At 37.4% G+C, this 27,346-nt stretch overlaps 3 protein-coding genes and 1 long non-coding RNA gene across 21 annotated transcripts; 3 read left to right on the top strand and 1 right to left on the bottom strand.

The window, feature by feature from the left end:
- The first annotated feature begins 92 nt into the window (after positions 1-92).
- On the top strand, positions 93-3,870 carry LOC107782572 (uncharacterized). Of its 17 annotated transcripts, XR_012708998.1 has the most exons (6): positions 93-1,354; positions 2,497-2,589; positions 2,782-2,837; positions 2,950-3,069; positions 3,287-3,326; positions 3,570-3,870. XR_012708998.1 is itself a non-coding variant. In XM_016603457.2 (2 exons), exon 1 carries the CDS (start codon positions 235-237, stop codon positions 1,348-1,350), a length of 1,116 nt encoding a protein of 371 aa, XP_016458943.1. In that variant the 5' UTR covers positions 93-234; the 3' UTR covers positions 1,351-1,354; positions 3,570-3,870. The 17 variants fall into 17 exon arrangements, 4 of the variants coding, with proteins under 4 accessions (XP_016458943.1, XP_016458942.1, XP_075108665.1 ...); XR_012708996.1 differs by lacking the exon at positions 3,287-3,326 and having other exon boundaries at positions 93-2,589; XR_012708997.1 differs by having other exon boundaries at positions 93-2,589; positions 3,287-3,870.
- Positions 3,871-8,384: 4,514 nt separating this feature from the next.
- LOC142180377 (uncharacterized) lies at positions 8,385-9,130 on the bottom strand. The gene is made up of 2 exons (XR_012708989.1): positions 8,948-9,130; positions 8,385-8,780 (listed from the first exon to the last, which is right to left on the bottom strand). It is a non-coding gene; the product is annotated as an uncharacterized LOC142180377 (long non-coding RNA).
- Positions 9,131-10,677: 1,547 nt separating this feature from the next.
- On the top strand, positions 10,678-14,129 carry LOC107782570 (transcription termination factor MTERF15, mitochondrial). Of its 2 annotated transcripts, none has more exons than XR_012708988.1 (2): positions 10,678-10,895; positions 13,521-14,129. XR_012708988.1 is itself a non-coding variant. In XM_016603453.2 (2 exons), exons 1-2 carry the CDS (start codon positions 10,722-10,724, stop codon positions 13,534-13,536), a joined length of 1,137 nt encoding a protein of 378 aa, XP_016458939.2. In that variant the 5' UTR covers positions 10,695-10,721; the 3' UTR covers positions 13,537-14,129. The 2 variants fall into 2 exon arrangements, 1 of the variants encoding a protein (XP_016458939.2); XM_016603453.2 differs by having other exon boundaries at positions 10,695-11,842.
- An 11,681-nt stretch (positions 14,130-25,810) lies between these two features.
- Positions 25,811-26,419, top strand: LOC107782569 (uncharacterized). Its single transcript, XM_016603452.2, has one exon. The coding sequence runs from the start codon at positions 25,811-25,813 to the stop codon at positions 26,417-26,419; it is 609 nt and encodes a 202-aa protein (XP_016458938.2).
- Positions 26,420-27,346: the final 927 nt, after the last annotated feature.

Raw genomic sequence — 27,346 nt, 5'->3', positions numbered from 1 at the left:
CGCCAAGTCAGCTAAAATGCTAAGTTGCCATGCCACATCAGATGCCAACTAGACCACTTAAACCCATTTTAAGGACAAGACCCTTTGACCGAAAAAATAGTAACCCCCAGTTCCCCTTCCCGTCGGCTTCGCTCAAATAGGATTAGGGTTTTCCTTTTTCCCTTTCCTTTTCAGTGGAGTAAACGGGTAAATTGCATTTCCAAAAACCCGAAACTGAACAGCGCTTTTAGTCAGATGTTTGGAATTGGTAAAAATGGTGCAACAAGGCATTTGTATTGCATCAGACTTAAACTCTTTTGTTCCACAACAACTACAGCAAATGCAGAGCCCAACTTAATGTCAGAATTTCTGGTGAATTCACTTGGGTTCTCCACAGAAAAAGCTATTTCTGCAAGCTCCAAGGTAACTTGCTTGAAACCCAGAAATAACCACAAACCTGAATTAGTTGTTAATTTCTTCAAACAAATCGGTTTAGACAATGCCCAGATCAAAATGTTGGTCTCTCCCGCACCTAGGTTGCTGTTTGCTGACGTGGACAAAACCCTTAAACCCAAAATTAAGGTTTTTCAAGAACTTGGCTTTTCTGGGGCCCATTTAGTTAGGGTCCTTTCAAGAAGTGGGGCTTTTCTCAGAACAGGCCTGAATACAGGCATTAGACCAAGTATTGAATATCTTAGGAAATTATTGGGAACTGATGATTATGTAGCTAAGGCTATTAAGAGAACTCCTGGATTGCTTAGCTATCCTCTCCAGAGAGTAATGTCACCTAATATTTCATTCCTGCAAAATCTTGGATGTTCGACTTTGGATATTCGAAAGCTTATTCTTAGGAATCCGAGAATTTTTGTTCAAAAGACTGAATGGCTTGAGGATATTGTGCAAAGAGTGGAAAAGGATTTTTGCATTTGTAGGGATTCTCGGATGTTTTTCTATGGAGTGGAAATGCTCTCGTCGCTTAGTAAGTCGAATTTGGAAATGAAACTTGGAATTTTCAGGAGTTTTGGCTGGTCTGAATCTGATATTATTATGATGGTGCAAAGGCTTCCTTTATGTTTGACTACGTCCGAGGTTAAGCTTAGAAATATATTGAAATTTTACATGGAGGAGCTTGGGTACGAATCTAGTTACATAGCTTCTCATCCCACGCTCTTAATGTTCAGTTTTGAGAAGCGGGTCTTGCCAAGGAATAAAATCTTGGAACTTCTAAAGGAGAAGCAACTGATAAAGAAAATGCCATGTTTTTATACGGTTATCAAGTGTTCTGAGTCGGAGTTTTTAGAAAATTATGTCCTGCCCTTAAGGGATGAGATGCCTGAGGTGTATGATTTTTACATCAAAGGTCGAAACTAAGATAGTAAGTTTATTGTTTTCTCATACAAGGATTTCCTGGTTTATGAATACTGTTAGTTTTAATTGTAATTCTGGCTGCTATTGTGTCAACATTCATTGATGAAACTGGTGATTGAGGACATTATCATTCCGAAATCATGTAATCCATTTTGGTTTGATAACAGAAAAGTGATAACCCTTTTGCTGTTTGGAACATCAATGATCTGAAGGCATGCCTTAACGAGGGTGATTATTGTTTATTATTGATCATGAGGTTTTGCTCCTTAAGACACTAATACATAAACCAGGGGAGGTGAGCAAATACTTCAGAAGAGATTGTTATAAATCTCTTACATTAGCCTGTTTAAGCTTTGATCGCAGGGTATGTTATTACTTTAATAAAAAAAGAACAAAAGGAAAAAAGGCACCTGAGGAAGAGTGAGAGGGAGAAATAAGAGCAGTTACATTAAACTATAACAGTCGCAACAAAATGAAATATATTTTTCCTTCTTATTGTGACGGCACTTGTTTCCAAAACATCTTTCTTAACCTTCTGGGTTCACAGTCTTTCATAAAACTGGAGAGCATCTATTATGTTGAGAAAACTGCAAATATTTTATTTCACCCCTCTCCGTCTTTTTCTTGGTTAAATACCATTGCGTAAACTGACACTGGATGCACTGTTCCGTTAAGTCATTAGTTAACTCAAAAACAGCAAAGCACTATATTGATTGGAAGCTGGTGTTTGTCTGCCATAGATAAAAAGAGATTAGACCTCCTCTGATCGCAGAAAGAGTTCATTGAACAACTTATGTTTTATGACAAAGAAAACTCTCCATATTTTATTTTTCAAGGCCTCACTGTAGCTGCGCTTCGCTTCACCTGCACAAACAAAAGGTGAACAACTGATTTTTAAAATGTTTCCTTTTCAAATATATAATTTGAGAGCTGTTTAAAGTATTTCGGTGAATCTATGATAAGATGGAAACTATTTCTCTAAATATTAGGTTTGTCACTTTATTAGTTCTTTGTTATATTTGGTTCAAACCCAGTACCCTATCATAGCTTTTTTCTCCTTGTAAGGTAAAAGAAAAAGTACTAATAAGGAAAAAATATCACTAGTTACTGCAGAACTGCAACTTGATTGACTTAAGTATTGTATCTCAGATCTCCATGTCCTCTAATGTCATGGCACATAGATCTCTGTGTAGCTTCTGCAAAGCTAGGAAATGATCTCGCCATCTTTTAATCTGCTGTAAGGTTAGCAATCACTCTTAAAATGTAGCCCTCTCATTATATTGATTGTTATTTTTTCCCAGAAGTTTATTTTCAGAGTTTATCTTGTGCATATGTTAGATTATGCGTAATCCATATCAGCCAAGTAATATCTCATAAAATTCCTTAGTTGATTACAGGGATGTTTTTTAATCATTATATTGCTTCATGATGCAGTTGACCCTCTGTGCTGTAGGTTCTCAAAAGACCCCTCAGGACCTTCATTTTCTTGGGTAACATCAGTATCATATTCATTTCGTTATTAGAAGACCTATTCTTTTCATATGCATGAACATTCCTTTATGATGGTAAACATAATTCTCATCGGCATTTTGGTGTTTCTAGGTTCTTGATTTACTGTGTAGTGTCTTTTTGATGGGTTTTGACACAAGAATACTCATGATGGATTGGTTTCATCATCTTCTTCACTTTCTGAAAAATCTCGCTAAGAGTTTTGAAGATGAGGTGAGGCCCATGGCAAAGTCATATCTGGTTCGTTGCATATTTTCTTTCAACATGTGTTGATATTGGTGTGCTGGAATGACTATATTTTGGTTGGTCGATTTAGAGGTGCAGAACGTCATGGTTATTAATTTACAAGTTGTTAGCAACCTTTAAGGTTTGGAACTAGATTTCTAACTGGGTAAACAAATCACTCTTTTCCATTCTCTCGTCCCTGTAGGCGGAGGAGAATGCTTGTCAGCGTAGAGGAAATACTGGTGGTAAGGTTTCTGTACTTTGTAACATCAAGGAGAGATAGGAACCAAGGACCGTACACATAGCTCGAAGTAGATTTGGTTTAAGAATGAAAATTAACAGCTATTTGTTAGAATATATGTTCCCCACTTGTGAGACTACACTAAGTTTGTTGTTGTTGTTGTTGTTGTTGTTGTTGTTGACTTGTTGTTGTATATGCAGAAAATATGATGTCTAATGTTTATTCTAAACAATGACATGTGAAACAGGTCACTTTGAGTTGAAAGTCGGCCATGGTCAGGGTACTCCATAGCCTCCAACTCTCTGCCTTCCATGTTCCATACTTTCCTTCTCCCAATCTGTTCTAGTGCACGGGTTTCTGTTCCACGAGGGGTCACTCAGGGCATTCATTATAGGAAGCGAGCATATGCTTGAAGAAGATTGGGCTAGAAAATCAATGGATAGGTGTAGGTGAAAGCTACTTATATTGAGTTTTCTGGAAAACGTTAACTTAGGCTTTTAATTTGAATTTATGCTATGAAATAATAGCAATGTCATCTTTCACGTTTATGTCTGTCTTCCCTCTTTCTCACCACTCTTTTGTTCCATCTCAAGTCAACAAGTGCCTAGATCTTAGTATCTGTACTTGGTGGTGAATTTATGTCCATTTATCGGTGTAGGAGTTCTGTTCTTAACAGTTTTGCAGGTTGCCTTAAGTTCTTTGACAGATGACGACAATCAGGTCTATGTAACTTGCTGAGTCCTTGCTGTTGCAGTCCTACGTTCCTTTTGGTGTATAATTACAAGTTTACAATGCCTTTGATTTTGCCATAGCGGTTTGTGTACATTGGTGGTCAGTCGGAAATTTTGAGGAGAATTTAAAAGAAATACAAGAATGCCTCATCGAACCATCTTTATCTCCATACCAAAAGCTTTTCTTTTGTCAAGGAGATTTAACAATTAAATGTAAACAAAAAAGGGGGTTTTACCCTATTTGCGCTCTATTATTTTCCGACATAGGGGATTCAATTAAACTTTCTTCCTTGCATCTAAGTCTGCCCTTGGTTGTAGTGGGAAATTGTGGTATGGTTGTTTGAGCTTGCTTGAGTCCGAATTGGAAGCTTGACTTGTGCCTTTTAATTTGCAATCTCAATTGCTGAGGTCCTGAAGATGGCAAATCTGCAAAGGATCAATTCCAAAAAGTCAACCAAAGTCTTGTACAACTAGGTCATCGATGGGTGAAATCCATTTTTGACTTGCGCGTTATCTATTTTTTTAGCGGATAATATGGGCTCATATTTGGCCCGTTTTTAGTAGACGGTATCAGAACCCATTTTTAAATAATGTAGGTGGATACTTGCAAATTTATTCATTTTGCCACCTCTAAGTGCAATCATGCAGTGTGATCTTGTTTGCAGGTACTTCATTTAAAATGGATTTGATGTGATGTTCTTGGCAATTTTGAAGAATAACATTGTGAAATAATGTTTAGTAATATTGTCTTACAAATTGGCTCAAATATTGCCGTTTAAAAAACAAAAACAAATGTTCAATGTAACATTACAAAGAAAACAAAACAGTATTCAGTAAAAATCTAGGTAATTATTGCCAAGAAAATGACAGATGCATATCCAAATGATACTTATTAAAGTTGCTCGTATGAAACAAATAATGGTCTAAGATTCATAGTGAGTATATTCAACGTTGAGAAATTCATTCTCTTAATAAAGAAGTAACCTTTTCAACCCCAAATACACGAATGAAGGGTTGAGATAAGAAGACAATCAAAGAACGAGGAAGTCATCAATTTCTTACAACAACAAGCCTCAATTAGTCAGCAATTTCTTACAACAACGTGGTCTAGACATCAAAACCGTTGTTTCTACTTGAAGAGATTGGCCTAGAAACAACGGTTTTGATGTCTAACCCCTTGAGGTAGCAATCAGCATGTACTTGAAGAGATTGGCCTAGAAAATCTATGGATTGGTGTAGGGGAAGCTACTTATGTTGAGGTTTCTGGAAAACACTTAGGCTTTTAATTTGAATGTCTTGTGAAATAATGTCGGAAACAACCTCTCTGCCATTTCAGGGTAGGGGTAAGACTGCGTACATCTTTACCCTCCCCAGATCACACTAGTGGGAAACTAGTGGGTTTGTTGTTGTTGTTGTTGTTGTCGTCTTGTGAAATAATGACAATGTCGTTCTCACGCAGATGATTTTGTTATGTCTGCCCATTTCCTCACCACCTTTTTGTTACATCTCAAGTAAACAGATATTTGGTGATAACTTTATGTCCATTTATCGGTGTAGGAGCTCTTCTCTTAACAATTTTACAGGTTAGTTGAGTATCTTTGACAGATAGCGGCAATGAGGACCGAATGAAGTGATAAGCGTTATCAGTAGGGTAGCTTTCTTTTTTCATCTGTGTAACTACCACATATTCCTTGAGGTGCATTGCGTTGCTGAGTTCTTGCTGTTCGCGCTGGAAAAATGAAAATTGCAGTCCTGAGTTTGGTGCATAGTTACAAATTGATAATGCCTTTGATTTTGTCATAGCAGTTAGTGGATAGTTGTGGTGGAGTCAGAAATTCTAATTAGAGGATTAAACAAATGCAAAATGCCAAACGTACATGTAACTCGCTCGTGATTGTGATTGCGAATTTGTTGTAATTGTTCTTTGAGCTTGCTTGAGTCCCATCACAGTGTGATCTTGATTGCACGGCTCTTCATTTACTGTGGATCACATGGAGTATAGCAGGTGGCTTGGCAGTTTCAATAATAATAAAATTGGGAATAATTTCCTCCCTTTCAATTTATTTGTCTTACTTTTCTTTTTATATTTAGTAACTTTTTAGCTTCAACATTTTTTATGACACATTTAAATTTTAAGGGCATTTTGGTACATAATCCATATTTTTAGTTTAAGACTATAAAATTCAAAAATCTTATTTATTTTTCTTAAACCACGTGCTAAATCTATGTGATATACATAAAATAAAACGGAGGGAGTACTATTTTGTATATCTTTAGAAAAGAAATTAAAAGAAAAAAAGAAAAGAAATAGTATTAAGTAAAAATCTAGGTAATTTGACATCCAAATGATATTAAAATTGCTCTTCGGAAACAAATAATGATCTAATTCTAAGCTTCATAATGAGTTTATATTTTAAGTCTCTTGCCAAAGAATTAGACTTTTGTATATTTCTCCATTATGGAAAAAGACATTTTGAACCCCAAAAACACAAATGAAGATTGGGATAAAAACGCAATGAGACTCATTGAAATAAAAAAGTTGAAGAGAAAAAGCAACAATCGCCATATATCCCCCTTCTATCTTCACTGGTGAGATTTCAATGTATCGCTTCAGGTTTCAACTTTTCTACTCCACAGCTGCTGCTGCTGCAACTTCCCGCAACAATTTGTTGGCGGAAATGCTAGTGAATTCACTTGGTTTCTCCACAGAAAAAGCTATTTCTACTAGCGCCAAGGTAACTTTCTTGAAACCTGGAAACAACAAGCCTCAATTAGTCATCAATTTCTTCCAACAAATTGGTTTGGACAAGACCCACATCAAAACCCTTGTTTGTGCCACCCCTAGTTTGCTGTTTTCTGATGTTGACAAAACCCTTAAACCCAAAATTAAGGTTCTTCAAGAACTTGGATTATCTGGGTCCGACATAGCTAAAGTCCTCTCAAAAACTGGGATTTTCTTGCTTTCTAGTCTTGAAAATACAATCAGACGCAATATTAGTTATCTCCGACAACTGTTAGGTAGTGATGATTCTCTTGCTAAAGCCATTAGGAAAGACTCTAAAATCCTTTGGTATAATGCCCCTAAAGTAATGTCACCCAATGTAGCTTTCCTGCGAAATCTTGGGTTTTCAGGTAAGGATATCGAGAAGCTTATTCTACGAGATCCAAGGATTCTTCTTCTAAAAGAGACTAAGTGGCTTGAGAATGCAGTGCATCGAGTAGAAAGGAATTTACACATTCCTCGGGACTCCAACATGTTTATCTATGGATTTATGGTTACTGCATCCCTTGGGGAATCATGTTTGGAGATGAAATTAAGAACTTTCAGGAGATTTGGGTGGTCCGATTTGGAAATTCTTACACTGGTGCAGAAACTTCCTTTATGCTTGACCTCATCAGAGGCTAGGCTTGGAAAAGGATTGAATTTTTTCATGAAGGAGCTTGCCGGTTACCTGGCTTCTCACCCCGCTCTCTTAACATTCAGCTTGGAGAAGAGGGTATTGCCTAGGCATGAAATCTTGAAACTTCTTGACCAGAAGAAGCTGGCAAAGAGTAGCCTAAATCTTTATACTGCTCTGATGGTGCCTGAATCAAAATTTTTGAATAGTTATGTGCTGCCTTATACAGATGAGACGCCTGAGCTCTATGAGTTATACATGAATAGTAGACGATAGTAGAATGCGTCGAGGAAACCACTTTGTGGATAATGTTGTTCTCAAGAAAATCTCTTCTTGGAAACGTTAGCTGGTTCACCTTTCATAGCTTAGGAGAGATTCTGTTGACGAATAGATTCTTATTTGCCATTTGATGCTGTTTTCCTAAGTGGAGAATGAAGACAGTTTTACCTTCTATTATGTGGATTTATAAATGCAGAAATGCATGGTAAGACTGCGTACGGCGGGTGCTTAGTGCACCGGGCTTCCCTTTTTTTATGTGGATTTATAAATGTATATCTCTATCAAGATAATTTCCTGGTTGTAGCTGAAATTTCCACCTCCTTTCGGTCGTTTTGAGTTTGGTGCTGCTAAAGCCATAACCTGCAGCACTCTATTCAAATGATATACTCTTGCTTGGGATGATTTGCAAGTCTATCTTTTATCAGTGGATAGTATTGCTGCTAAAGTTCCTTCATTGTCTTTCTGTCTTTCATCTTTTGACCCCCTAGGGTGAAGGGGTTGTTACAACAACAACTACTACTACTACTACTACTACATCTCAGTCCAAAAGGAGAATGCTTGTTAGAGTAAAAGAAATACTATACTATGGTTTCTGTAATTCGAAACTCCAAGAAGATAGAAACTAATAAGAATACACATAGCTGAAGAAGATTTGGTTAAGAAGTCAAGTTAAAGCTTTTTCTTGTAAAAATATATGCTGAAAATATATTTCCAAATGCTTAATTTAATCAGCATTGTAGGCTCTAAAAGCAGCTTCTTTACATATGTAATCAGCACTTACCCCATTTTCAAAGATTCCTTGGTGCTGAACATGTCAATAAGATTTTGAATGCTACTGGTGTAATGGTTTGGAACATTTTCAACATCAATGTACACATGCCTATTTCAATTTGGATACTCAATCCTAGCTTCATTTACTAGCAGTTTACTCACAATATCTGGAGAAATCATCGTGAGTTGAAAGTCGACCATCATCCAGATGACGATGTATCTTGGCTTGAGTTCTTTGACAGATGGCGGCAGGGAGGTCTCCTTTGACAGTAAATTCACCTGAATGAAGTGCAAGAGCGATCTCAGTAGACTTAAGAGTAGCATTTATTTTACATTTAAGTTAATGAGGAATATTAAGTTTTTGGCCGCCTCATTAAACAATTTCAAGCTGATTGGAGTGGTGAATTCCAAGCTTTAACTTCATATTTAAGAACTCATGGCATTACCCAATGTATTTCATGCCCCCACACACTTGTTGTGCTGAGCGAAAGCATCGCCATGCTACTGAGCACTCTTGCATCATGCCTGTAAAATGGGCCATATGTTATAAACGGAAGCAACTAAATATCATAAACGGAAGCATGATTCTCTCATAGGTCTTCTAATTAGAAATAAAATAAGGTTTTGGTAGTTTCAATTTCTATGCATTTTAGGAAAAACGTTGGCCTCAAATTGAGCTTATCCACAACAAATTAATATTGACCATAGAGTAATGAATATGCGTAATTTCATTCTTATTTTTTGTGAAGGGTCGGATTTCCATCAGTCACTAACCAATATTGCCCTATTAATTTCGGACGGGCGGATTAGTGTTTGCGTTGGATAAGTTAGAAAATCGGGTATTTTTAAACTAATAGATGGATATATTTAACTCTAACCAATAGTTATGTCATAGTTTTGGCCCTTTTCTATTTATTTAATTGGATTGGACCAGTAATAAAATGATTTCTGAAATTTTTAAAAAAAATTAAGTCAAGTTGACCGTAAATAAGTCAAAAAGATGTGCGCATTTTCCCATTTTCCGTAAATTGAAATGGAAGACATGAAAATTAAAAAGATCCAAATCATGGCAAATAGAGGATTCTGTATTTATCAACTCTAGATCAGTGTTTTAAAAGGCATTTCTGGGACTCGCCCCTGGGCGGGGCACTTGCAAAACGCCCTGGGTTTCATGTATGAGGTTTAGTTCTGTGAGGCTTACGCCCTAAACACGCCTAACGCCCAACGCTCGGGGCTCGCCTAACAGTTCTAACGCAAATCACGTGTCGAATTTCCTAATTAATATCGTTGACCTTCAAAATTCTTTAATAAATTAATGATAAAAGTTCTATTCATCGATAGAAATATGAAGATTGAACATAACTCTAATAATGAGACATAGTATTGCGAATTTATATCTTCACTTGTTATTGGTCGTGTCTTAGTTCATTTGTCCCTTCTTGTTATACACTTTTATTAATTTGATATCTTAAACTAATTTGTATTTATTCATGAAGGAGTAATATTTTAATTATCGTACTAATAAGATTTTATTAATTATTTACTTTTAGGAAGGTAAAATGTGGAGTTTGATCATTTTTTTAAAAAGAAATTGTAAGTTTTTAATTATTTGAAAGTTAAAGACGTTATACGTGATTTGTATGCATTAGTTGTACTTAAGAATCATGTTAGATATTTTTTTTTATGAGTTCCTTTAATTTTCTTTTAGTTTTTAACTTTTAATTTATATTTTATATTTTTTTGTGTTATTATGTTATTTTATTAATTTATAAATTAAATTTTTTAAAGATCCATGTAGCTTACGCCCCCCTCCTCGTGCCTCCAGGCTTATGCCTTGCCCCATATCAAGTAAAACGCCTCGTCTCACGCCCTCGCCTTTTAAAACATTGCTTGTAAGTAGCATATAATAGATTGTTTGACTAGTTTTTTGTGGGGATGGAGCATATATATATTATATATATATATGAAATATATAAAATTGAAGAAAACTATAAATATATGAAATAAATATATATATAGATTATTTTGATTCATTTTTTGTGGGGATGAAATACATATATATATAATTTCCTTCAATTTTTATGCAATTTTACCTGTTTATAAATATTTACTGTTATTATATTATTTTATAAAATATTAAAAATTAAATATTTATGGGACTTATACCTCGTACCTCGGGGCATATGTAAAACGCTTAACCCTCTTAAAACGCTGCTCTAGATGTCTGGGTTTCTCAACAATGGCGTTAAGCATCTCCTTCACGTTTATCGCTTCAGATTTCATGTCTTTTACTCAACAGCTGCTGCCGCAACTTCCCAAACCGAATTCTTGGTAGAAACACTAGTGAACTCACTTGGCTTCTCCCAACGAGAAGCCCTTTCTACAAGTGCCAAGGTAAGTCGCTTGAGACCCAGAAATTATAACCCTAATTCAGTGCTCAATTTCTTGGAACACGTCGGTTTAGACAAGACCCATATCAAAAAGGTTGTTTCTTCAGTCCCCACATTGCTGCTTTGTGATGTAGATAAATACCTTAAGCCCAAAATTGAAACTCTTAAAGAAGTTGGGTTATGTGGGTCAGAGGACCTTGTCAAAATCATCAAAAACAGTGGATGTTATTTCAGCACTAGGGTAGGGTGTGCTATCAGACAAAATGTTGATTATCTTCACACCCTATTATTTAATGATGATTTTGTTGCTAAGATCATTAAGAGGCATCCTAATGTATTTTTTAGTTATGCATTTCATGAAGTAATGCCACCCAATATATCATTGCTGCAAAATCTTGGGTTTTCAAGTGTTGATATAGAGAAGCTTATGCTTTGGAATCCTAGAATTTTGACACAAAAGGCTGAGCGCCTCAAAGACTTAGTGGATCGAGTAGAAAAAACTTTCTTTCTTTCTCGCGATTGCAACATGTTCATACATGGGGTTTATGCACTTGCATGGCTTGACGAGTTGACGGTGAAAAAGAGATTAGAAATCTTCAGGAGCTTCGGGTGGTCTGACTCGGATATTTTTACATTGGTCCAAACATGTCCTCTCTGTTTGACAAAATCCGAAGCTAAGATAAAAAATGCATTAAATTTTTTAATGAAGGAACTTGGATATGAGTCTCATTACCTGGCTTCTCATCCCACGTTTTTGACATGTAGCTTGGAGAAAAGAGTTCTGCCTAGACATAATGTTTTGAAGCTAGTCAGCCAAAAGGAGCCGACAAAGTGTAGTCTGAACCTTTATACTGCTGTGATATGTTCTGAGTCGAAGTTCTTAGAAAGATATGTGCTTCCTTTCAAGGATGAAATGCCTGAGGTCTATGATTTGTACATCAAAAGTAGAATGTAAGAGTCTGAAGACACTGACAACAAAGCATTCTTTGTGTGTAAAGTAGAATGTAGGAGTCTGAAGACACTGACAACAAAGCATTCTTTGTGTGTAAAGTAGAATGTAGGAGTCTGAAGACACTGACAACAAAGCATTCTTTGTGTGTTGAATTTTTCAACTTATATTGTTCATTCCTCTTCAAGCTTCTATCAAGTATCAAGCATATTACAACAAATTGACATGTTATTGCTGAATCTGTTGAAATCGAAGCATGATCATTCTCATTTCAGAATGAGTTTTAAGAGTTTTACCAACTTTATTGATATGTTGTTTCTTTTCTGTTTTTGAGCTCAAAGTTATTGTTGGCTCATATCTCATTGCTATCAAAGAGGCTAAATCATTATGTTTCTACATGGTTGTTCTTGTTGTTTTTACAAATGTGGCTATCTCAATCTGAATGACATGTATTAAATAAGACACACGATTGGAAACTATGGAATGGAAAAACTTTTCCTCATTTTGCATTCAATCGTTACACAATATTTATAATACAATGGTGTATCTATACAAGGACTCTAAGATATAGATACAAGAAGAGATTCTGAAAGAATTCTAGTTGCACAAGACTTCCGTAGGACTCCTAGAGATTGCAGGTTGTCCAATAACATGTTTTTTCTTGAATGCTTGTAGATTATGTTTTTGGTTCTTCTGTTTTCATGCATTGGGCATGATAGTATTCCGCCTAAAGCCCTATTGGACCTAGTGAAGTTCTTCTAGATTCTAGAGGTAGTATCTTGTCTCAGCTTTGGTTAATATGTAGGTATAGTAAGCAAAAGGTCAAGTGACAACCAACACTACTCAGCACAGATAAAGTATTCTTAAGACAAATTCTTACTCAGCACAGGAAAAGTACTACATGTTGCATGTAACCTGTGGTTGACAATTTTAAAAGAGATCATAGGCTATTGCCTTTTTTAAGCAGGGCCCAAGAAAAAAATGTGTTCCTTGAGATAAACGATACAAGAAACTTTAGGCTCAAATTATTCAGAAGATCATTTTTCACTGGTGTCAATATCATCTCTCTCTTTAATAACATGGTGGTGTGGACAAAACATGGGCTTCAGTGAGCACAGCTACTATGGTTAATGTTATCCGAGGCCAAGGCTTTACACCATCGTGACATGTTCTGAATCAAACTTCTTATAGTACGGTCTTTTAGGAATGATTTCATGATTCTGAGGTGCTTGATGTATACATCAAAGATAGAAGTGATCAGGAAGATTCTTTATGGTAATATGGAGTATTACTGCTATTTGGCATCTGATTGCTGACTGCTTATTTACTTATTTCTTTCGAATTTTCCTTGATGTTTCTTGATCCTGTCTAGAATATTTTCCTCTTTGTTGACTGCCTCTATTAATCAGTTATACTGGAAATGGAAGGTATTTGGATTTTCTTGTCCAATGATGCTTTGTAGTAAATGTGGAGAAAATAGTGAAAGTCTTATTTCTTTCCTTTGTTTATTTACCTATTCTATTAATCAATTTCTCAATGGTGATAGCTTCTTGTTTTTGGCCGAATTTACTGATGTTTGGCCAAAATGCTATATTTTTAGTACATTACTCGACTTATATGTTGTTAGTTTAGAGGTTAATTGTGCAACATTTGAGCTAAATTATGTTGTTTTATGTGTAGGAGCATCGGAAGATAAATACGAGTGAAAGTTCCACAAAAGAGGACAAAAATACGAGAAAAAAGCACAAAAGCACGAAGTACCCAAACCGTGCTACAGACCAGGCTTCGCGAGGTCTATAGCCAGCTTGACCGCGCTACAGACCAGGCTTCGCGAGGTCTATAGCCAGCTTGACCGCGCTACAGACCAGACTTCGCGAGGTCTATAGCAGGTTGACCGCGCTGTAAGCCTGGCTTCGCGAGGTCTATAGCCCGGTAATTAAAAGTCGCAGGTTAAAAGTCTCCAACCCGGATTTGGACTCAAGGACTTCAACCCTAGTCTATAAATACTCCCTAAACATGTCTAAGAGGGAAGGGATGTTTTTTTAGAGCAGATCCGACCAAAAATGGGGACATTATTGGAGAAGCAAGAAGGTTACGAGAACACTTGGAAGCAACGAATCACAAGAGTTTTCTCTTCCGTTCTTTCTTAATCTGTATTTTAATGCTTTCAATTATTATCATGATTGTTAGTATGGTTATAAGTAACTAAACTTTTCCATCTAGGGTTTGATGGAACCTTTTGAAGGATAATTTTTCTGTTGCATTTAATATAATTTTGCCGTTGGATTTTCTCTTCTTGTTCAACTACGTGATTATTTTAGTTGATTGAAGGGCCCTCAATTGACTGTGTCTATTTAGTGTGTATTGCTTGAAAAATGGTACATATTTTGGTAGTTGTTGAACAACATCACTCCTAACGTATGTGAGGAATCAATACAAAGGGTTTAAAGGTGGGATTAGGAATAACAAAATCTTGGTGCGGTCTTAGTGAGCGGTGAATTAGTGTCAGCTAGCGTAGTTCGGAAGAATATGTCTAGTAAATTGTGATAGTTTTTCGGAAGAGAATTACGACACCCGAAGTACTCACAATCGGTAGGGAATACATAGGCGAAATTATAGAAGATGTAGGGGAAAGATTTCCGACAATTGGAGAAATCATAACTCTAGACCTCCTTAATCTTATCTCCAACCCTTAGTATCCCTAATTGTTAATCTACTAATTTAATTTGTTGGTTAATTAGATACAAGAATCTTAATATTTATGACTTAGGAATTGTTAGAGCTTGTCTTCTTAGTGATAGTAAACAGTTATAACTAAACCTTAGTTCTCTGTGGGATTCGACTCCGGACTTTTAGACCGGATTATATTTGCAACGACTGTTTATCCTTTTTAGGAGTAGAGTTGGGCGTGATCAAATTTTGGCGCAATTGCCGAAAAACTAACGGTGTAGATGTAAGTGTACATATTGCTAGGTTTCAAGTTTGAAATTTATTTTTTTATATTTTGTTTTTATTCAACTTGTTGATTTGAGAAACATGACATCTTGAAATTATGGGAGCTTAGGTGTAACAACCCGACTTGTCGTTTTAAGAATTAGCGTCTCGTTCGGTGGTTTAAGACCTCGAGCAGTTTCACATTAGTATTATGACTTGCGTGTGCGGTCGAATTTGGCTTTCGGATGATTCATGATCAATTTGGAAGAAGAATTCTTATTTTTAGAAGCTTAAGCGGTAAGAGTTAACCGGAGTTTGACTTTTGTGTAACGACTCCAAAATGGAGTTTTGATGGTTTCAATAGCTCCGTATGATAATTTTGGTCTTAGGAGCGTGTCTGGATGTTGATTTGGAGGTATGTAGGTCGTTTTGGCATGAATTGGCGAGAGTTGAAAAAATGAAAGATTTTGGAAAGTTTGACTGGGAGTTGACTTTATTGATGTCGAGGTCGGATCCCTGTTTCGGAAATTGGAATAGGTCCGTACTGTCAATTATAACTTGTGTGCAAAATTTGAAGTCAATTCGGGTCTATATCATAGCAAGGTATCAAATGAGGGTGAGTGGTGAAGCAAGAAATTGAAAAGAAAATAACTGGGAGCGTGCTAGGGACAGTGCAATGCGCGGATTGTGGCACGCCAGCCCTCTCAGCAAGTTTGAAAAACCAGTGAAGTATAGAAGTTTGCGCTGGCACTGGCACGCTACCCCCACCTGAAGCCTTTTTAAGTACTCACCTTGGGGGTTCATTTCACTTGGACGAATTTTGGAGCTCTTCTCCACTCTCTCAAGACCACCAACTTCTCTCTTCTTGAAGGTAAGCAATCCCCATTATCTTGGTATGAAATTCCATCATTTCTACACTAGTATTGATGAAATCTACACATAAAATACTTAGATGTTCAAGAAAATTCTTTAATAACTCAAAGGAGGGTTTTGCAAGATTTTTCTTCCAAAAAGGTAATCTTACACGCTTAGACTTACATGTACGGATTTATTATGGGAATATGAGTATGAATTAATTATTGGAACTCACTGTATGGTGATTGGAAGCCATAAATTTTCAATTTAAATACATAACCATGGTGGAGATTGAAAGGTGATTAATTGATATAATTTTGTTGGTTGTGTGTAGATAAATGGTCACCCATGTGATGATTGGAAGTTATAAATTGTTGGTAAATGATGGTAGTTGGATGAACTAATTACATGGTTAAGAGATGTAGAGATCTATGCACTCGAGGTGTTTGATAAAATGCTTAAATGACCTAAAACTTGGAAATTTTACTAATATTGGTCCTCACTCCAATCATTCTTCGACATAATGTTCAGAGGGAGGTATGTAAACTGATCTGTATGAGCCAATGCAAGAGTCAAAAAGATGAGGTGGATGAGCCCTATATTCTGAAATTTTCAAGGCCGTCTAGGCAAGCTGACACTCCTCGGTTGAAAGCCAAAAGTGCATAAAGCATCACTTAATTTTTGGCTCGCAACAATTTGTATTGCCCAAAGAGCATGATCATAGAGCAGAATCAAAACTTGGGGTCCAATTCATAAGTTCGAAGTGGAAGCAAAAAGTGATTCGCGTCGTGCCGCGACATTAAATCAAGCGCTTGTTGGGAGGCAACCCAACTTTACTTTTTTTTTAATTCTTTTTTTATTATTGTATTATTCTTGTAGTGTTGTTTTTGATTTCTCTAGGAGCATGGGAAGCAAGGCCATTGGAAGAAAGCAAAAGCAAATGAGATGGTTAGAACTAAGTGTGGGGTGCCTGCACAAAGAACCAAGTATGGGAGAAGTCTGAGTACCCCATGAGTTGCTAATGCTTCGGCCTTTGGCCAACCAGGGAGTTTCTTTTACCCTCTTGTACTTATGATTGTGCATTGAGGATAATGCACAATTTTAAGTGTGGGATGATGAGATTGTCTGGGTGACTTTCTATGCTATTTTAGTTGTGTTAGTTTAATTGAATAATTATTTTTGAGAAAAATAAAAAATATTGGACTTTTTCCGACGATGGATCTATTATTTAGTTTTCTTGAGGGTTTAAAGTCTAACCAAAAACATAATTTTTTTTAAAAAAATAGAAAAATCCAAAAATATTTCTTTTATTTTTGTAGGTAGTAATAATCCTTCGTGGTTTTTCTTTGTGCCTCGATTCTTTTCCATGGGATGTAGTTTGAACCGGGCCATAGTTTTTTATTTTTAGAGTAGATTAGGATTTAGGGAATAAAAAGAAGGAAGTTGAAATTTCTAGACGCCTTTTGACTTGTTTGATAGTAGCATATCTAGGCTCTAGCATGTATAGTACCTTCCCTATGGTTTGAAAATGCTTATGATGCCTTGTTGAGTAGAAAATATGTTATTGACGCCTATATCTCATTTTCTTGGCTTCACTTTGTGTTTGATGCTTAATATTTTGTGGCTCAGTTAATACCCTACAATTATTTGAGAATCGAAATGGAACCGTCCTTAGTGAGTCATGTGCCATGTGTGGTGAGAAATTGTATAGTCCGTGTCATTACATTAGAGTCTAGAACTTGCCCGGCATGTGAGTTGAAGCGAAAATTTAGGTTTTGCTCAGTTTGAAAAATAATTTTAGGCTTTATTTGATCTTTTTGAACTTAATGCTTACCACAAATAAAAATTATCCCTAGTCAATCTTTTTGAGCCTATAAACTTTTATTTGGCAACCACTTTACAAGCCTACACCCCTTTGTTCTTAATTATCATTATTTTGATCCTTTTACCTCTTAAAACACTTTAATTGTGAAATGAGCGCTAGAAGAAGTAAGGACTAAGTGTGGGATGGATTTCGAGTGGAACCAATAAAAGAAAGAAAGGTGCACTTGTTTTGTAAAGTAATACACCACTAGCGGAAACTGAAAAGGGAAAAACAATACTAGAAAAAAAAAAGAAGAAAAGAAGGAAAAATATAGATGGATAAATTATTGTCTTGTTCTTGCTAGTGGGATATAAAGTAAAGCAGTGCTTAAAGAAATAGAAAATATTTTTGGGTGTGATCTTGTTTGTGAAATTGAAGTGGATTGAAGAATTTACTTTTAAAGTTTATTATGTGATATGTTAAAGTGCTTGGGAGGATGAACCACTAATCCAAAATATATCTTACCCTTCCCTTAGCCCACGTTATAATCATGAAAAAGTCCTAATTAATTTTAGATTGAGCAAGCCTACATTAGTGGAGGTTTACATAATGGACAAGCCTATGGTACTTTGTGCATGCATGTGACCTCTTTGTAAGAGTGATGAATTTCTTTGATTTATCTAAGTTCTTAAAATATATTTGAGCACTTGATTCGAATGTGTGGATTCAACTTACTCTTTTGTTCTTGTTGTGAGGGCACATGATTTCGCAAGGGATATGTGACGTTATTAAATTTTTCTATGATGTTAAGTGTTCAAGCCATGAATGCATTATGATATTGAGTCGGTTTGTGAGGTTAAGATTGTTATAATCATGTTGTTTTGTTGTTGAATAATTTTTTGAAATATGTCATAAAGTAAAGGGAAGTGTCTGTTGAAGGCATATGCTAAAGCATAATTGTTGCTATCAACCATAGTCATAGGTACGGTGTGCTCGGATGTTTTAAAAGAAAATAAAGTGCTCAAGGTTAGTGTGAATTGGTGGTTGACTCGAGGACGAGCAACGTTTAAGTGTGGGGTAGTGATGTTTGGCTAAAATGCTATAATTTTAGTACATTACCCGCCTTACATGTTGTTAGTTTAGAGGTTAATTGTGCAACGTTTGAGCTAAATTATATTATTTTATGTGTAGGAGTATCGGAAGACAAATACAAGTAAAAGTTGCACAAAAAGAGGACAAAAATATAAGAAACGAGCACAACAACACGAAGTACACAAACCGTGCCACAGACTAGGCTTCGCGAGGTCTATAGCCAGCTTGACCGCGCTATAGACCAGGCTTCGCGAGTTCTATAGCCAGATTGACCGCGCTACAAGCCAGGCTTCGCGAGATCTATAGCCAGGTTGACCGCGCTATAAGCCTGGCTTCGCGAGGTCTATAGTCCGGTAATTAAAAGTCGCGAGTTAAAAGTCTCCAACCCGGATTTGGACTCAAGGAATTCAACCCTAGCCTATCAATACTCCCTAAACGTGTCTAAGAGGGAAGGGACGCTTTTTAGAGTAGGAGCGACCAAAAATGGGGACATTATTGGAGAGGCAAGAAGGCTACGAGAACACTTGGAAGCAACGAATCACAAGAGTTTTCTCTTCCGTTCTTCCTTAATCTATATTTTAATTCTTTCAATTATTATCATGATTGTTAGTATGGTTATGAGTAGCTAAACTTTTCCATCTAGGGTTTGGTGGAACCTTTTGAATGATGATTTTTCTGTTGCGTTTAATATAATTTTACCGTTGGATTTTCTATTCTTGTTCAACTACATGATTATTTTAGTTGATTGAAGGGTCCTCAATTGACTGTGCTTATTTAGTATGTATTGCTTAGAAAAAGGGTATATATTTAGGTAGTTGTTGAACAACATCACTCCTAACGTATGTGAGGAATCAATACGGAGGGTGTAAAGTTGGGATTAGGAATAACGAAATCTTGGTGCAATCTTAGTGAGCGGTGAATTAGTGCCAACTAGAGTAGTTCGGAAGAATATATCTAGAAAATTGTGATAGTTTCTCGGAGGAGAATTATGACACCCGAAGTACTCACGATCGGTATAGAATACTTAGGCAAAATTATAGAAGATGTAGCGGGAAGGATTTCGACAATTGGGGAAATCATAACTCTAGACCTCCATAATCTTATCTCCAACCCTTAGTATCCCTAGTTGTTAATCTACTAATTTAATTTGTTAGTTAATTATTGTCACGACCCCAAATTCACCCTCTATAGGATGTCGTGATGGCACGTAGTCTCTAAGACTAGGTAAGCCTAATAATTTTTTGTTTTGCGAAAATACATAAAATAAAATTGAAGCCAAATTCTCAACATATGAAATAAATATAAAACTGCAATCCAATAATTTCAACTCCCAAAACCCAGTAGAAATAAGTCACAAGCTTCTAAGAATTTATTCTGAGTGTCTCAATACATCGAAATCTAAAAAGAAATCAGGAATACAACATAATAAGGATAAAGGGGGACTCCGAGGTCTGCGGACATTGGCAGATGTACCTTGAAGTCTCCGTGTACAGCTAGTTCACTGATACCTGATCTGATATGAAGTACCTGGATATGCACAAAAAGATGTGCAAAAGAGTAGTATGAGTACACCACAGCGGTACCTAGTAAGTGCCATGCCTAACTTCGGTAGAGTAGTGACAAGGTCAAGTCAGGGCTCTACTGATTTAAGAGAAAAGTAAGGCAGAAGATATAATAATATTTTTAAAATGACTGAGGATTTAAACAATAAGAAGTTTCAGAAAATATCAGCACAGTAAATAGAGGTAAACAACAGGGGCACTCCCGAGGAACCGCCTCGTAGTTCCAAAAGTAAATCTACAGTACAAGGGATCTCCCGAGAAACCGCATCGTAGTCTCAAAAGTAAATATGTAGTACAGGAGAATCTCCCGAGGAACTGCCTCGTAGTTCAAAAAGTAAATATACAGTATATGGGATCTCCCGAGGAGCCGCCTCGTAGTCCCAAAAGTAAATATGCAGTATAGGGGAATCTCCCGAGGAATCGCCTCGTAGTCCCAAAAGTAAATATGCAGTAACGGGGGATCTCCCGAGGAACCGCTTCATAGTCCCAAAAATAAATATGCAGCAGGTAGTTGGAGGAACAATAAATTTTCAGCAAGAAATCTTATAGTTAAAGATTTAAATCAAATCAAGAAAAGAATGTAATTCAGCTAAGCATGTTGCACATATTGCACGTAAGAGTTAAGGCACGTAGACATGTGATACTAGGCTAAACACGATCACTACATATGCTAAGGCAACTCAGTTAAGGAAATTCAAAAGATGAAAAATCAACAAGAACCAAATTTTTCATATTCAGCCCGTGTACGCACCCGTCACCTCGCGTACACGGCGCTCACATATCATAAATGGTTACAACAGTTCCAAAACTTAAGGGGATTTCCCCCACACAAGATTAGACAAGTCACTTACCTCGAATCACGCTCAATCAATCAATTAGTATGCCCTTTCCTTGATTTTCCGACTCCGATCAGCTCGAATTTGGTCACAAATAATTTGATTCAATCAATACAAATTATAGGAATTAATTCCATCTGAAAATACAGATTTTCAACAAAAACTCGAAATTTAACTCAAAAATCGCCCGTGGGACCCATATCTCGGAACCCGTCAAAAGTTATAAAATATGAACTCCCATTCAATCATGAGTCCAGCCATACCAAATTTACCAAATTCCGACATCAACTCGACCTCCAAATCTCAAATTCTTATTTTGAAATCCCTAGGCCCAAATCCTCTAATTTCACCTCAAAAATATGTAATCTAGTCGAAATATTCAATGATAATCCAATATTATTGACTAACAATGATCAAAAGTGACTTACCTCAAGTTTTCCCATGAATTCTCTCTAAAAATCGCACCAAAACCGTGTTGGAAATTCCCAAGAATGACAAAAACTCAGAACCCTCTGTTTTTGTATACTGCCCAGAGGTTTCGCTTCTGCAGAATCTTTAACCGCATCTGCGGTTCTACTTTTGCGGTAAATATCCCGCTCCTGCGACAGCCTTCGCTTCTGCGGACAAGGAGTCCGCTTCTGCGGTCCAAGGCCCCCTTGGCCCAGGCCGCATCTGCGACCATTGCGTCGTTTCTGCAGTCATGCTTCTGCGACGCCTCATCCGCTTCTGCGATGCCTCATCCGCTTCTGCGATGCCAGGCTCGCTTCTGCGAGCTCGCACCTGCGAGCCAAATTTCGCAGGTGCGATTGCATCAGTAGGCAACAACAAGTTTCAATTGTTCTAAGTCCAAATTTGATCCGTTAACCATCCGAAACTCATCCGAGGCCCCCGAGATCTCAATCAAATATACCAACAAGTCCTAAAACATCATACAAATTTAGTTAAAACCTTAAATCACATCAAAAATGCTAAAACCACGAATCATGCTCCAATTCAAGATTAATGAAACTTAGAAATTCCAACTTTTATATTCGATACCGAAACCTATCAAATCAAGTCCGATTGACCTCAAATTTTGCACACAAGTCATAAATGACATAACGAACCTATGAAAATTTTCAGAACTGGATTCCGACCCGATATCAAAAAGTCAACTCCCCGGTCAAACTTCCAAGCTTAAATTTCTATTTTCGCCATTTCAAGCCTAATTTAACTACGGACTTCCAAATAATATTTCGGACACGCTCCTAAGTCCAAAATCATCATACAGAGCTATTGGAATCATCAAAACTCTATTCCGGGGTCGTTTGCACATAAGTCAACATCCGAACAATAATTTTCAACTTTAGTTTTCATCCTTGAGACTAAGTATCTCAATTCATTTCGAATCTTCACCAGAACCGAACTGACTACCCCAACAAGTTACATAATAGCTATAAAGTACATAATGAGCAGTAAATAGGGGAACGGGGCTACAACTCACAAAACGAATAGACGGGTCGTTACAATTAGATACAAGAATCTTAATATTTATAACTTAGGAATTGTTCGAGTTTGTCTTCTTAGTGGTAGTAAACAGTTGTATATAAACCTTAGTTCTCTGTATGATTCGACTTCGGACTTTTAGACTGGATTATATTTACAGCGACCGCTTATTGATAGTAGGATATAATTATGTAGTTTAGCTACTATTTGCACTCTAACTTAGCTTCTCTTTATTGATATTTGAATGTTAAATGATAACAAATTGCTCTAATTAAGAACTTTATACTTTGCAGGAGCAATTCCGGGCTATGAGAACGTTAAAGAGTGTTTTGGATCTAATATGGAGCATTGAAGGCCAATTGGAGGTTAGCGCACTTAAAAAGAAGAAAGAAAAAAAATGCAGCAGAAAATCCTCCAGGTGCGAGGTCTATGCGCGACTGCTCACTGGGTCGCACATGTCAGGCAGAAACTGGCCAAAGTGCGCGATCGATGCGCGGCCGAGCACATGCTTCCGAGAAAAATTGTCCAAAGCCAATTTTGCAATTTGAGAGGCGACTAACCTTGACCTATATGAAGCCCAGCTCGCCCAAAAAGAGGGTATCTCTGTTTTTAGAAGAACTTTGGAGGCAAGAACACAAAAGGAGCAAGACGTAGAATTCTCCTATGAGTTTTTCATCTTCTTCTTCTTAATTCCATTGTTGGTTATGACTTTTTATATTGTAATCGTACATAGTAGTATAAGTAGCTAAACCCGTCATCTAGGGTTGATGGAACTAATTATTGGATGAAGTCTTGATTGCATTTTGATATAATTGAGCCGTTTTTACTCTATAATTGTTCAACTATGTGTTTCTTGTGATTAATTGAAAGAGCCCTTGATTAATCGTGTCTAGTTGTCTAGTGTTGCTTGAGAAAGAATACTTGATTGGATTGTTGTTGAACAATGCCACTTTCGAGTAAGTTAGGAGATTAATTACATGAATTTAAAAGCGGGATTAGAGATAATGAAGCTTTGGTGTGATATTTGTGAATTGAACAAATTGTCAACTAGAGTAGTTCGAGAGAATGATTCTAGTAAATTATCGTAATTGATCGAGAGATAAGTACGGTAAGCAAGAACTCTTCTTCTTTATAGAGTGTTACGGTGAGATTATAGCTAACGTGTCAGAAATTAATCTGATAATTGGAGAAATCAATATCTTTTACCCTTGAATTCAACTTCATTCTTGCTTATTGATAGTTTTTATTGTCATTTTTCCTTAGTTAAATAATTTCTGTTAATTATCAAATAAAATCTTGAACTCTGAAAATTGTCTGAGCTTATCATTAGCGATACTAAAAGTTGTAGCAAATAGGTTAGTTCCCTGTGGGATTCGACTCTGGACTCTTGAACTGGATTATTTTTGCAGCGACCACTTAGTCCTTTTTATAAGGCATAGTTGGGCGTGACCAAATTTTGGCGCCGTTTCCGGTGAACTAACGGTGTTATTTATTACAACTTGGAAGAATTGCTAGGATTTTTAGTTTAGATCAATTTTCTGTGGTGTTAAAAATATTTCCATTGAAATTCTCACGTTTGAACTCTTCTGTGACTCAGGTGCATGCCTAGAAGCTCCTTGAGAACTGGTGAACTTTTTGAAGATCCCGAGAAAGCATTCAGGTCATTGAATCGGGCTAACAAGAAGGGCGAACAGATAAAACAAGACGAACAATTAGAAATTGAAATGGACGACGTCGAGAACGTCAACAAGAACAATAAGAATGATCGAGTCGACCCAAATATCGGAGTGGTATCACCTCTTGTGCTGGAAGCTGCTCTATATGATTGGGTGTAACCAACTGCTGATAACCTGGCGACCGCAATTGCAGCCCTTCCCATACAAGCAGAGACATTTTAAATTACCAACAACATGCTGCACTTGTTGCATAATAAAGGGTTGTTCTATGGTTCGTACATCGAAGACCCACAACAACATCTGATGACCTTTCTATCAATTTGTGTCACTCAAAGACAACCAAATGTGACTCCTGAAGCAATCAGATTATTACTGTTCACATTCTCAGTGACTGGGGAGGCTCAAACTTGGCTGAATTCGCTCCCAATAAACTCCATTGCTACTTGGGAGGAACTACTCAAGCAGTTCTTAAACAAGTTCTATCCACCCAACAAAACTGCGAGGCAAATTGATGAGATATTGCAATTTAGGCAGAAACCGACTTAAACTTTACAGGAAACCTGAGAGAGGTTTAAGGGTATGCTAGTGAAGTGTCCACACCATGGCATTCCAGATCAGATGCTAGGACAAATATTCTATATGGGTTTGGTTGACGGTCTGAAGGCCAACGTAGATGCTTTAGCCGGGGGTGCATTCTTGAGCAAAACATTCACAGAGTGCAAGATTCTTCTTGACAAGATGGCTCAAAATTCAGGCTGGATGACAAGAGATAAAACACTCACTCCAATAGTGCATTCTATTGCTCTTGACCGAAATAATACAAATGCAGAAAACCTAGCCACTCTCATGACCCAGATGAGCTTGTCGACAAAGAAAATTGATGAGATGGGTACGAAACAGGTGCACATTGTTGATACGACAAATGGAGGCATATGCACTCCCTGTATAAATCAGTCATATGTTTGCTCGTGGAGTGGAGAGAATGATAACCAGGGCTTCAGAGAAGACATGAATTACGTCAATAATTTTGGGGGTCAGAGGCAAGGTGGACATAAATGGGGACCTCAAAATCAGCAGTACAGACCAACCCAACAACAATACAATACCATTCCAGGGGAAGCACGACCACAAGGCCAAGTCGTGCCTTATCAAAGGCAGCAAGGCTACAATCAGCAGCACCAACAATAGTTGGCTTACCAACCGCCTCATCAACCGCAGGACAATAATATGATAGAAATCAAGGGCATGCTGCAACAACTCATGGGGACAAATGGAAATATGCAAGAAAAGTTATCCATACATGATTCGGCTATTAAAGGCATTGAAACTCAATTAGGCCAGTAATCTATGGCCTTGAACAATCGCCCACAAGGAATGTTTCCTGCAGACACAAACATCAATCCAAATGAGCAGAACCCAAATTAGCTAATGGCAGTGAGTCTCAGGAATGGAAGGGATTTAGACAGAGAGCAAAAAGTTGTTCAATCTAGGAGAGACACAGTGCCAAGTACTCCATTGACATTAGAGACCGACGAGTCAACAGAGCTCACAAAAGTTGTAATTGAACAGGCACCAGTGGACAAAGCAAGGAGAAGGAATTTGAACAACTCCCAGAACAGGTTGTGCAAATATAGAAAAGACACCAAGCAGTGGGCAGAAGCTAACTCCCGCACCATTCCCTCAAAGGTTGGCAAAGCAAAATAAAGATGATCAATACAGGAAATTCATGGAAATGCTTAGACAAATTCAATTGAATATTCTGCTGATGGATGCTTTGAGGGAAATTCCAGGCTATGCAAAAATGATGAAGGATCTGATGTCTCGAAAATTTAACTTCCAGGACCTGTCTACTATAACTCTAACTCAAACTTGCAGCGCGGTAGTGACAAGACCTATGGCTCAAAAATTGTCTGATCCTGGTAGTTTCACTATCCCATGCATAATTGGAAGTTATGCTTTTGCTAAAGCATTGTGTGACTTAGGAGCCAACATCAACTTGATGCCTTTGGCAATCTACACAAAATTAGGCATTGGCAGAGCTAGACCGACCTTAATGTTGTTGCAACTGGCTGATCGCACAGTCAAAAGGCCGACAGGAATTCTGGATGATGTGCTCATCCAAGTAGGGAAGTTTGTATTTCCTGCCGACTTCGTTATTCTTGATTGTCAAGTTGACGAAGAAATACCAATAATTTTGGGGAGGCCGTTCTTAGCCACTGGGAGAGCATTGATCGACTGTGAGACTGGAGAGTTAAAATTGAGGTTGAATAATGAGGAAATAATATTCAATGTTCAACAATCTATGAGGAGGCCCAACGAATTTGCAAATTGTTAACTAGTAGAGGCGATGGATGTAATACTACAAGAGGAGGATGAGACCCTTAATGTAGGAGATCCATTAGAAGCTTGCTTGATGAATTTGGAAGAAGTGGATGGTGAAAAGTTGGCAGAGTGGGTCATGGCTCTCGAAGGTCAAGGGTTCTGGAAAAGGGAACCCCAGTTCGAGCCACTACACTTAGAAGAAAGGGCAACACCACCTGCGAAGCCATCAATAGAGGAGCCACCACAGTTGGACCTGAAACCGCTTCCAGCTCACCTCAAGTATGCTTTCTTAGGGCCTAACTCTACTTTACCTGTTATTATCTCATCTGGTTTGTTAGCTGTGCAGGTAGAACAACTCCTACAGGTGTTACAAGAATATAAGACTGCTATTGGTTGGACCAAGGCAGATATAAAGTGTATCAGCCCGGCCTTTTGCATGCCCAAGATTATCTTGGAAGAAGGGGACAAACCTTCCAGAGAACATCAAAGAAGGCTGAACCCGAACATGAAAGAAGTGGTGAAGAAAGAAGTGATTAAGTGGTTAGATGCGGGTATGATCTTCCCCATCTCTAACAATAACTAGGTCATCCCAGTTCAGTGTGTGCCAAAGAAGGGTGGAATGACGGTCGTGCAAAATGAGAATAACGAGTTGATCTCGACTCGTACAGTCACGGGTTGGAATTTTCATGGATTATAGAAAACTGAACACAACCATCCGGAAAGACCATTTCCCCTTGCCATTCATTGACCAAATGTTGGATAGGTTGGCTGGGCGATCTCACTTCTGCTTTTTCGATGGATATTCGGGGTACAATCAGATCTCAATAGCCCCTGAAGATAGAGAGAAAACATCCTTTACTTGTCCGTATGGCATCTTTGCCTATCGCAGAATGCCGTTTGGCCTGTGCAATGCACCAGCTACATTTCAGAGGTGTATGTT

The sequence above is a fragment of the Nicotiana tabacum genome, chromosome 4 (genome assembly GCF_000715075.1).
Source record: "Nicotiana tabacum cultivar K326 chromosome 4, ASM71507v2, whole genome shotgun sequence".
Lineage (NCBI taxonomy): Eukaryota > Viridiplantae > Streptophyta > Magnoliopsida > Solanales > Solanaceae > Nicotiana > Nicotiana tabacum.
This window is presented reverse-complemented; position numbering and strand designations above follow the sequence as displayed.

What these genes read in the sequence shown, in the direction of transcription:
- LOC107782572 (XM_016603457.2), top strand. Translation starts at nt 235, where the DNA reads ATGTTTGGAATTGGTAAAAATGGTGCAACAAGGCATTTGTATTGCATC.
- LOC107782570 (XM_016603453.2), top strand. Translation starts at nt 10,722, where the DNA reads ATGTCTGGGTTTCTCAACAATGGCGTTAAGCATCTCCTTCACGTTTAT.
- LOC107782569 (XM_016603452.2), top strand. Translation starts at nt 25,811, where the DNA reads ATGGAAATGCTTAGACAAATTCAATTGAATATTCTGCTGATGGATGCT.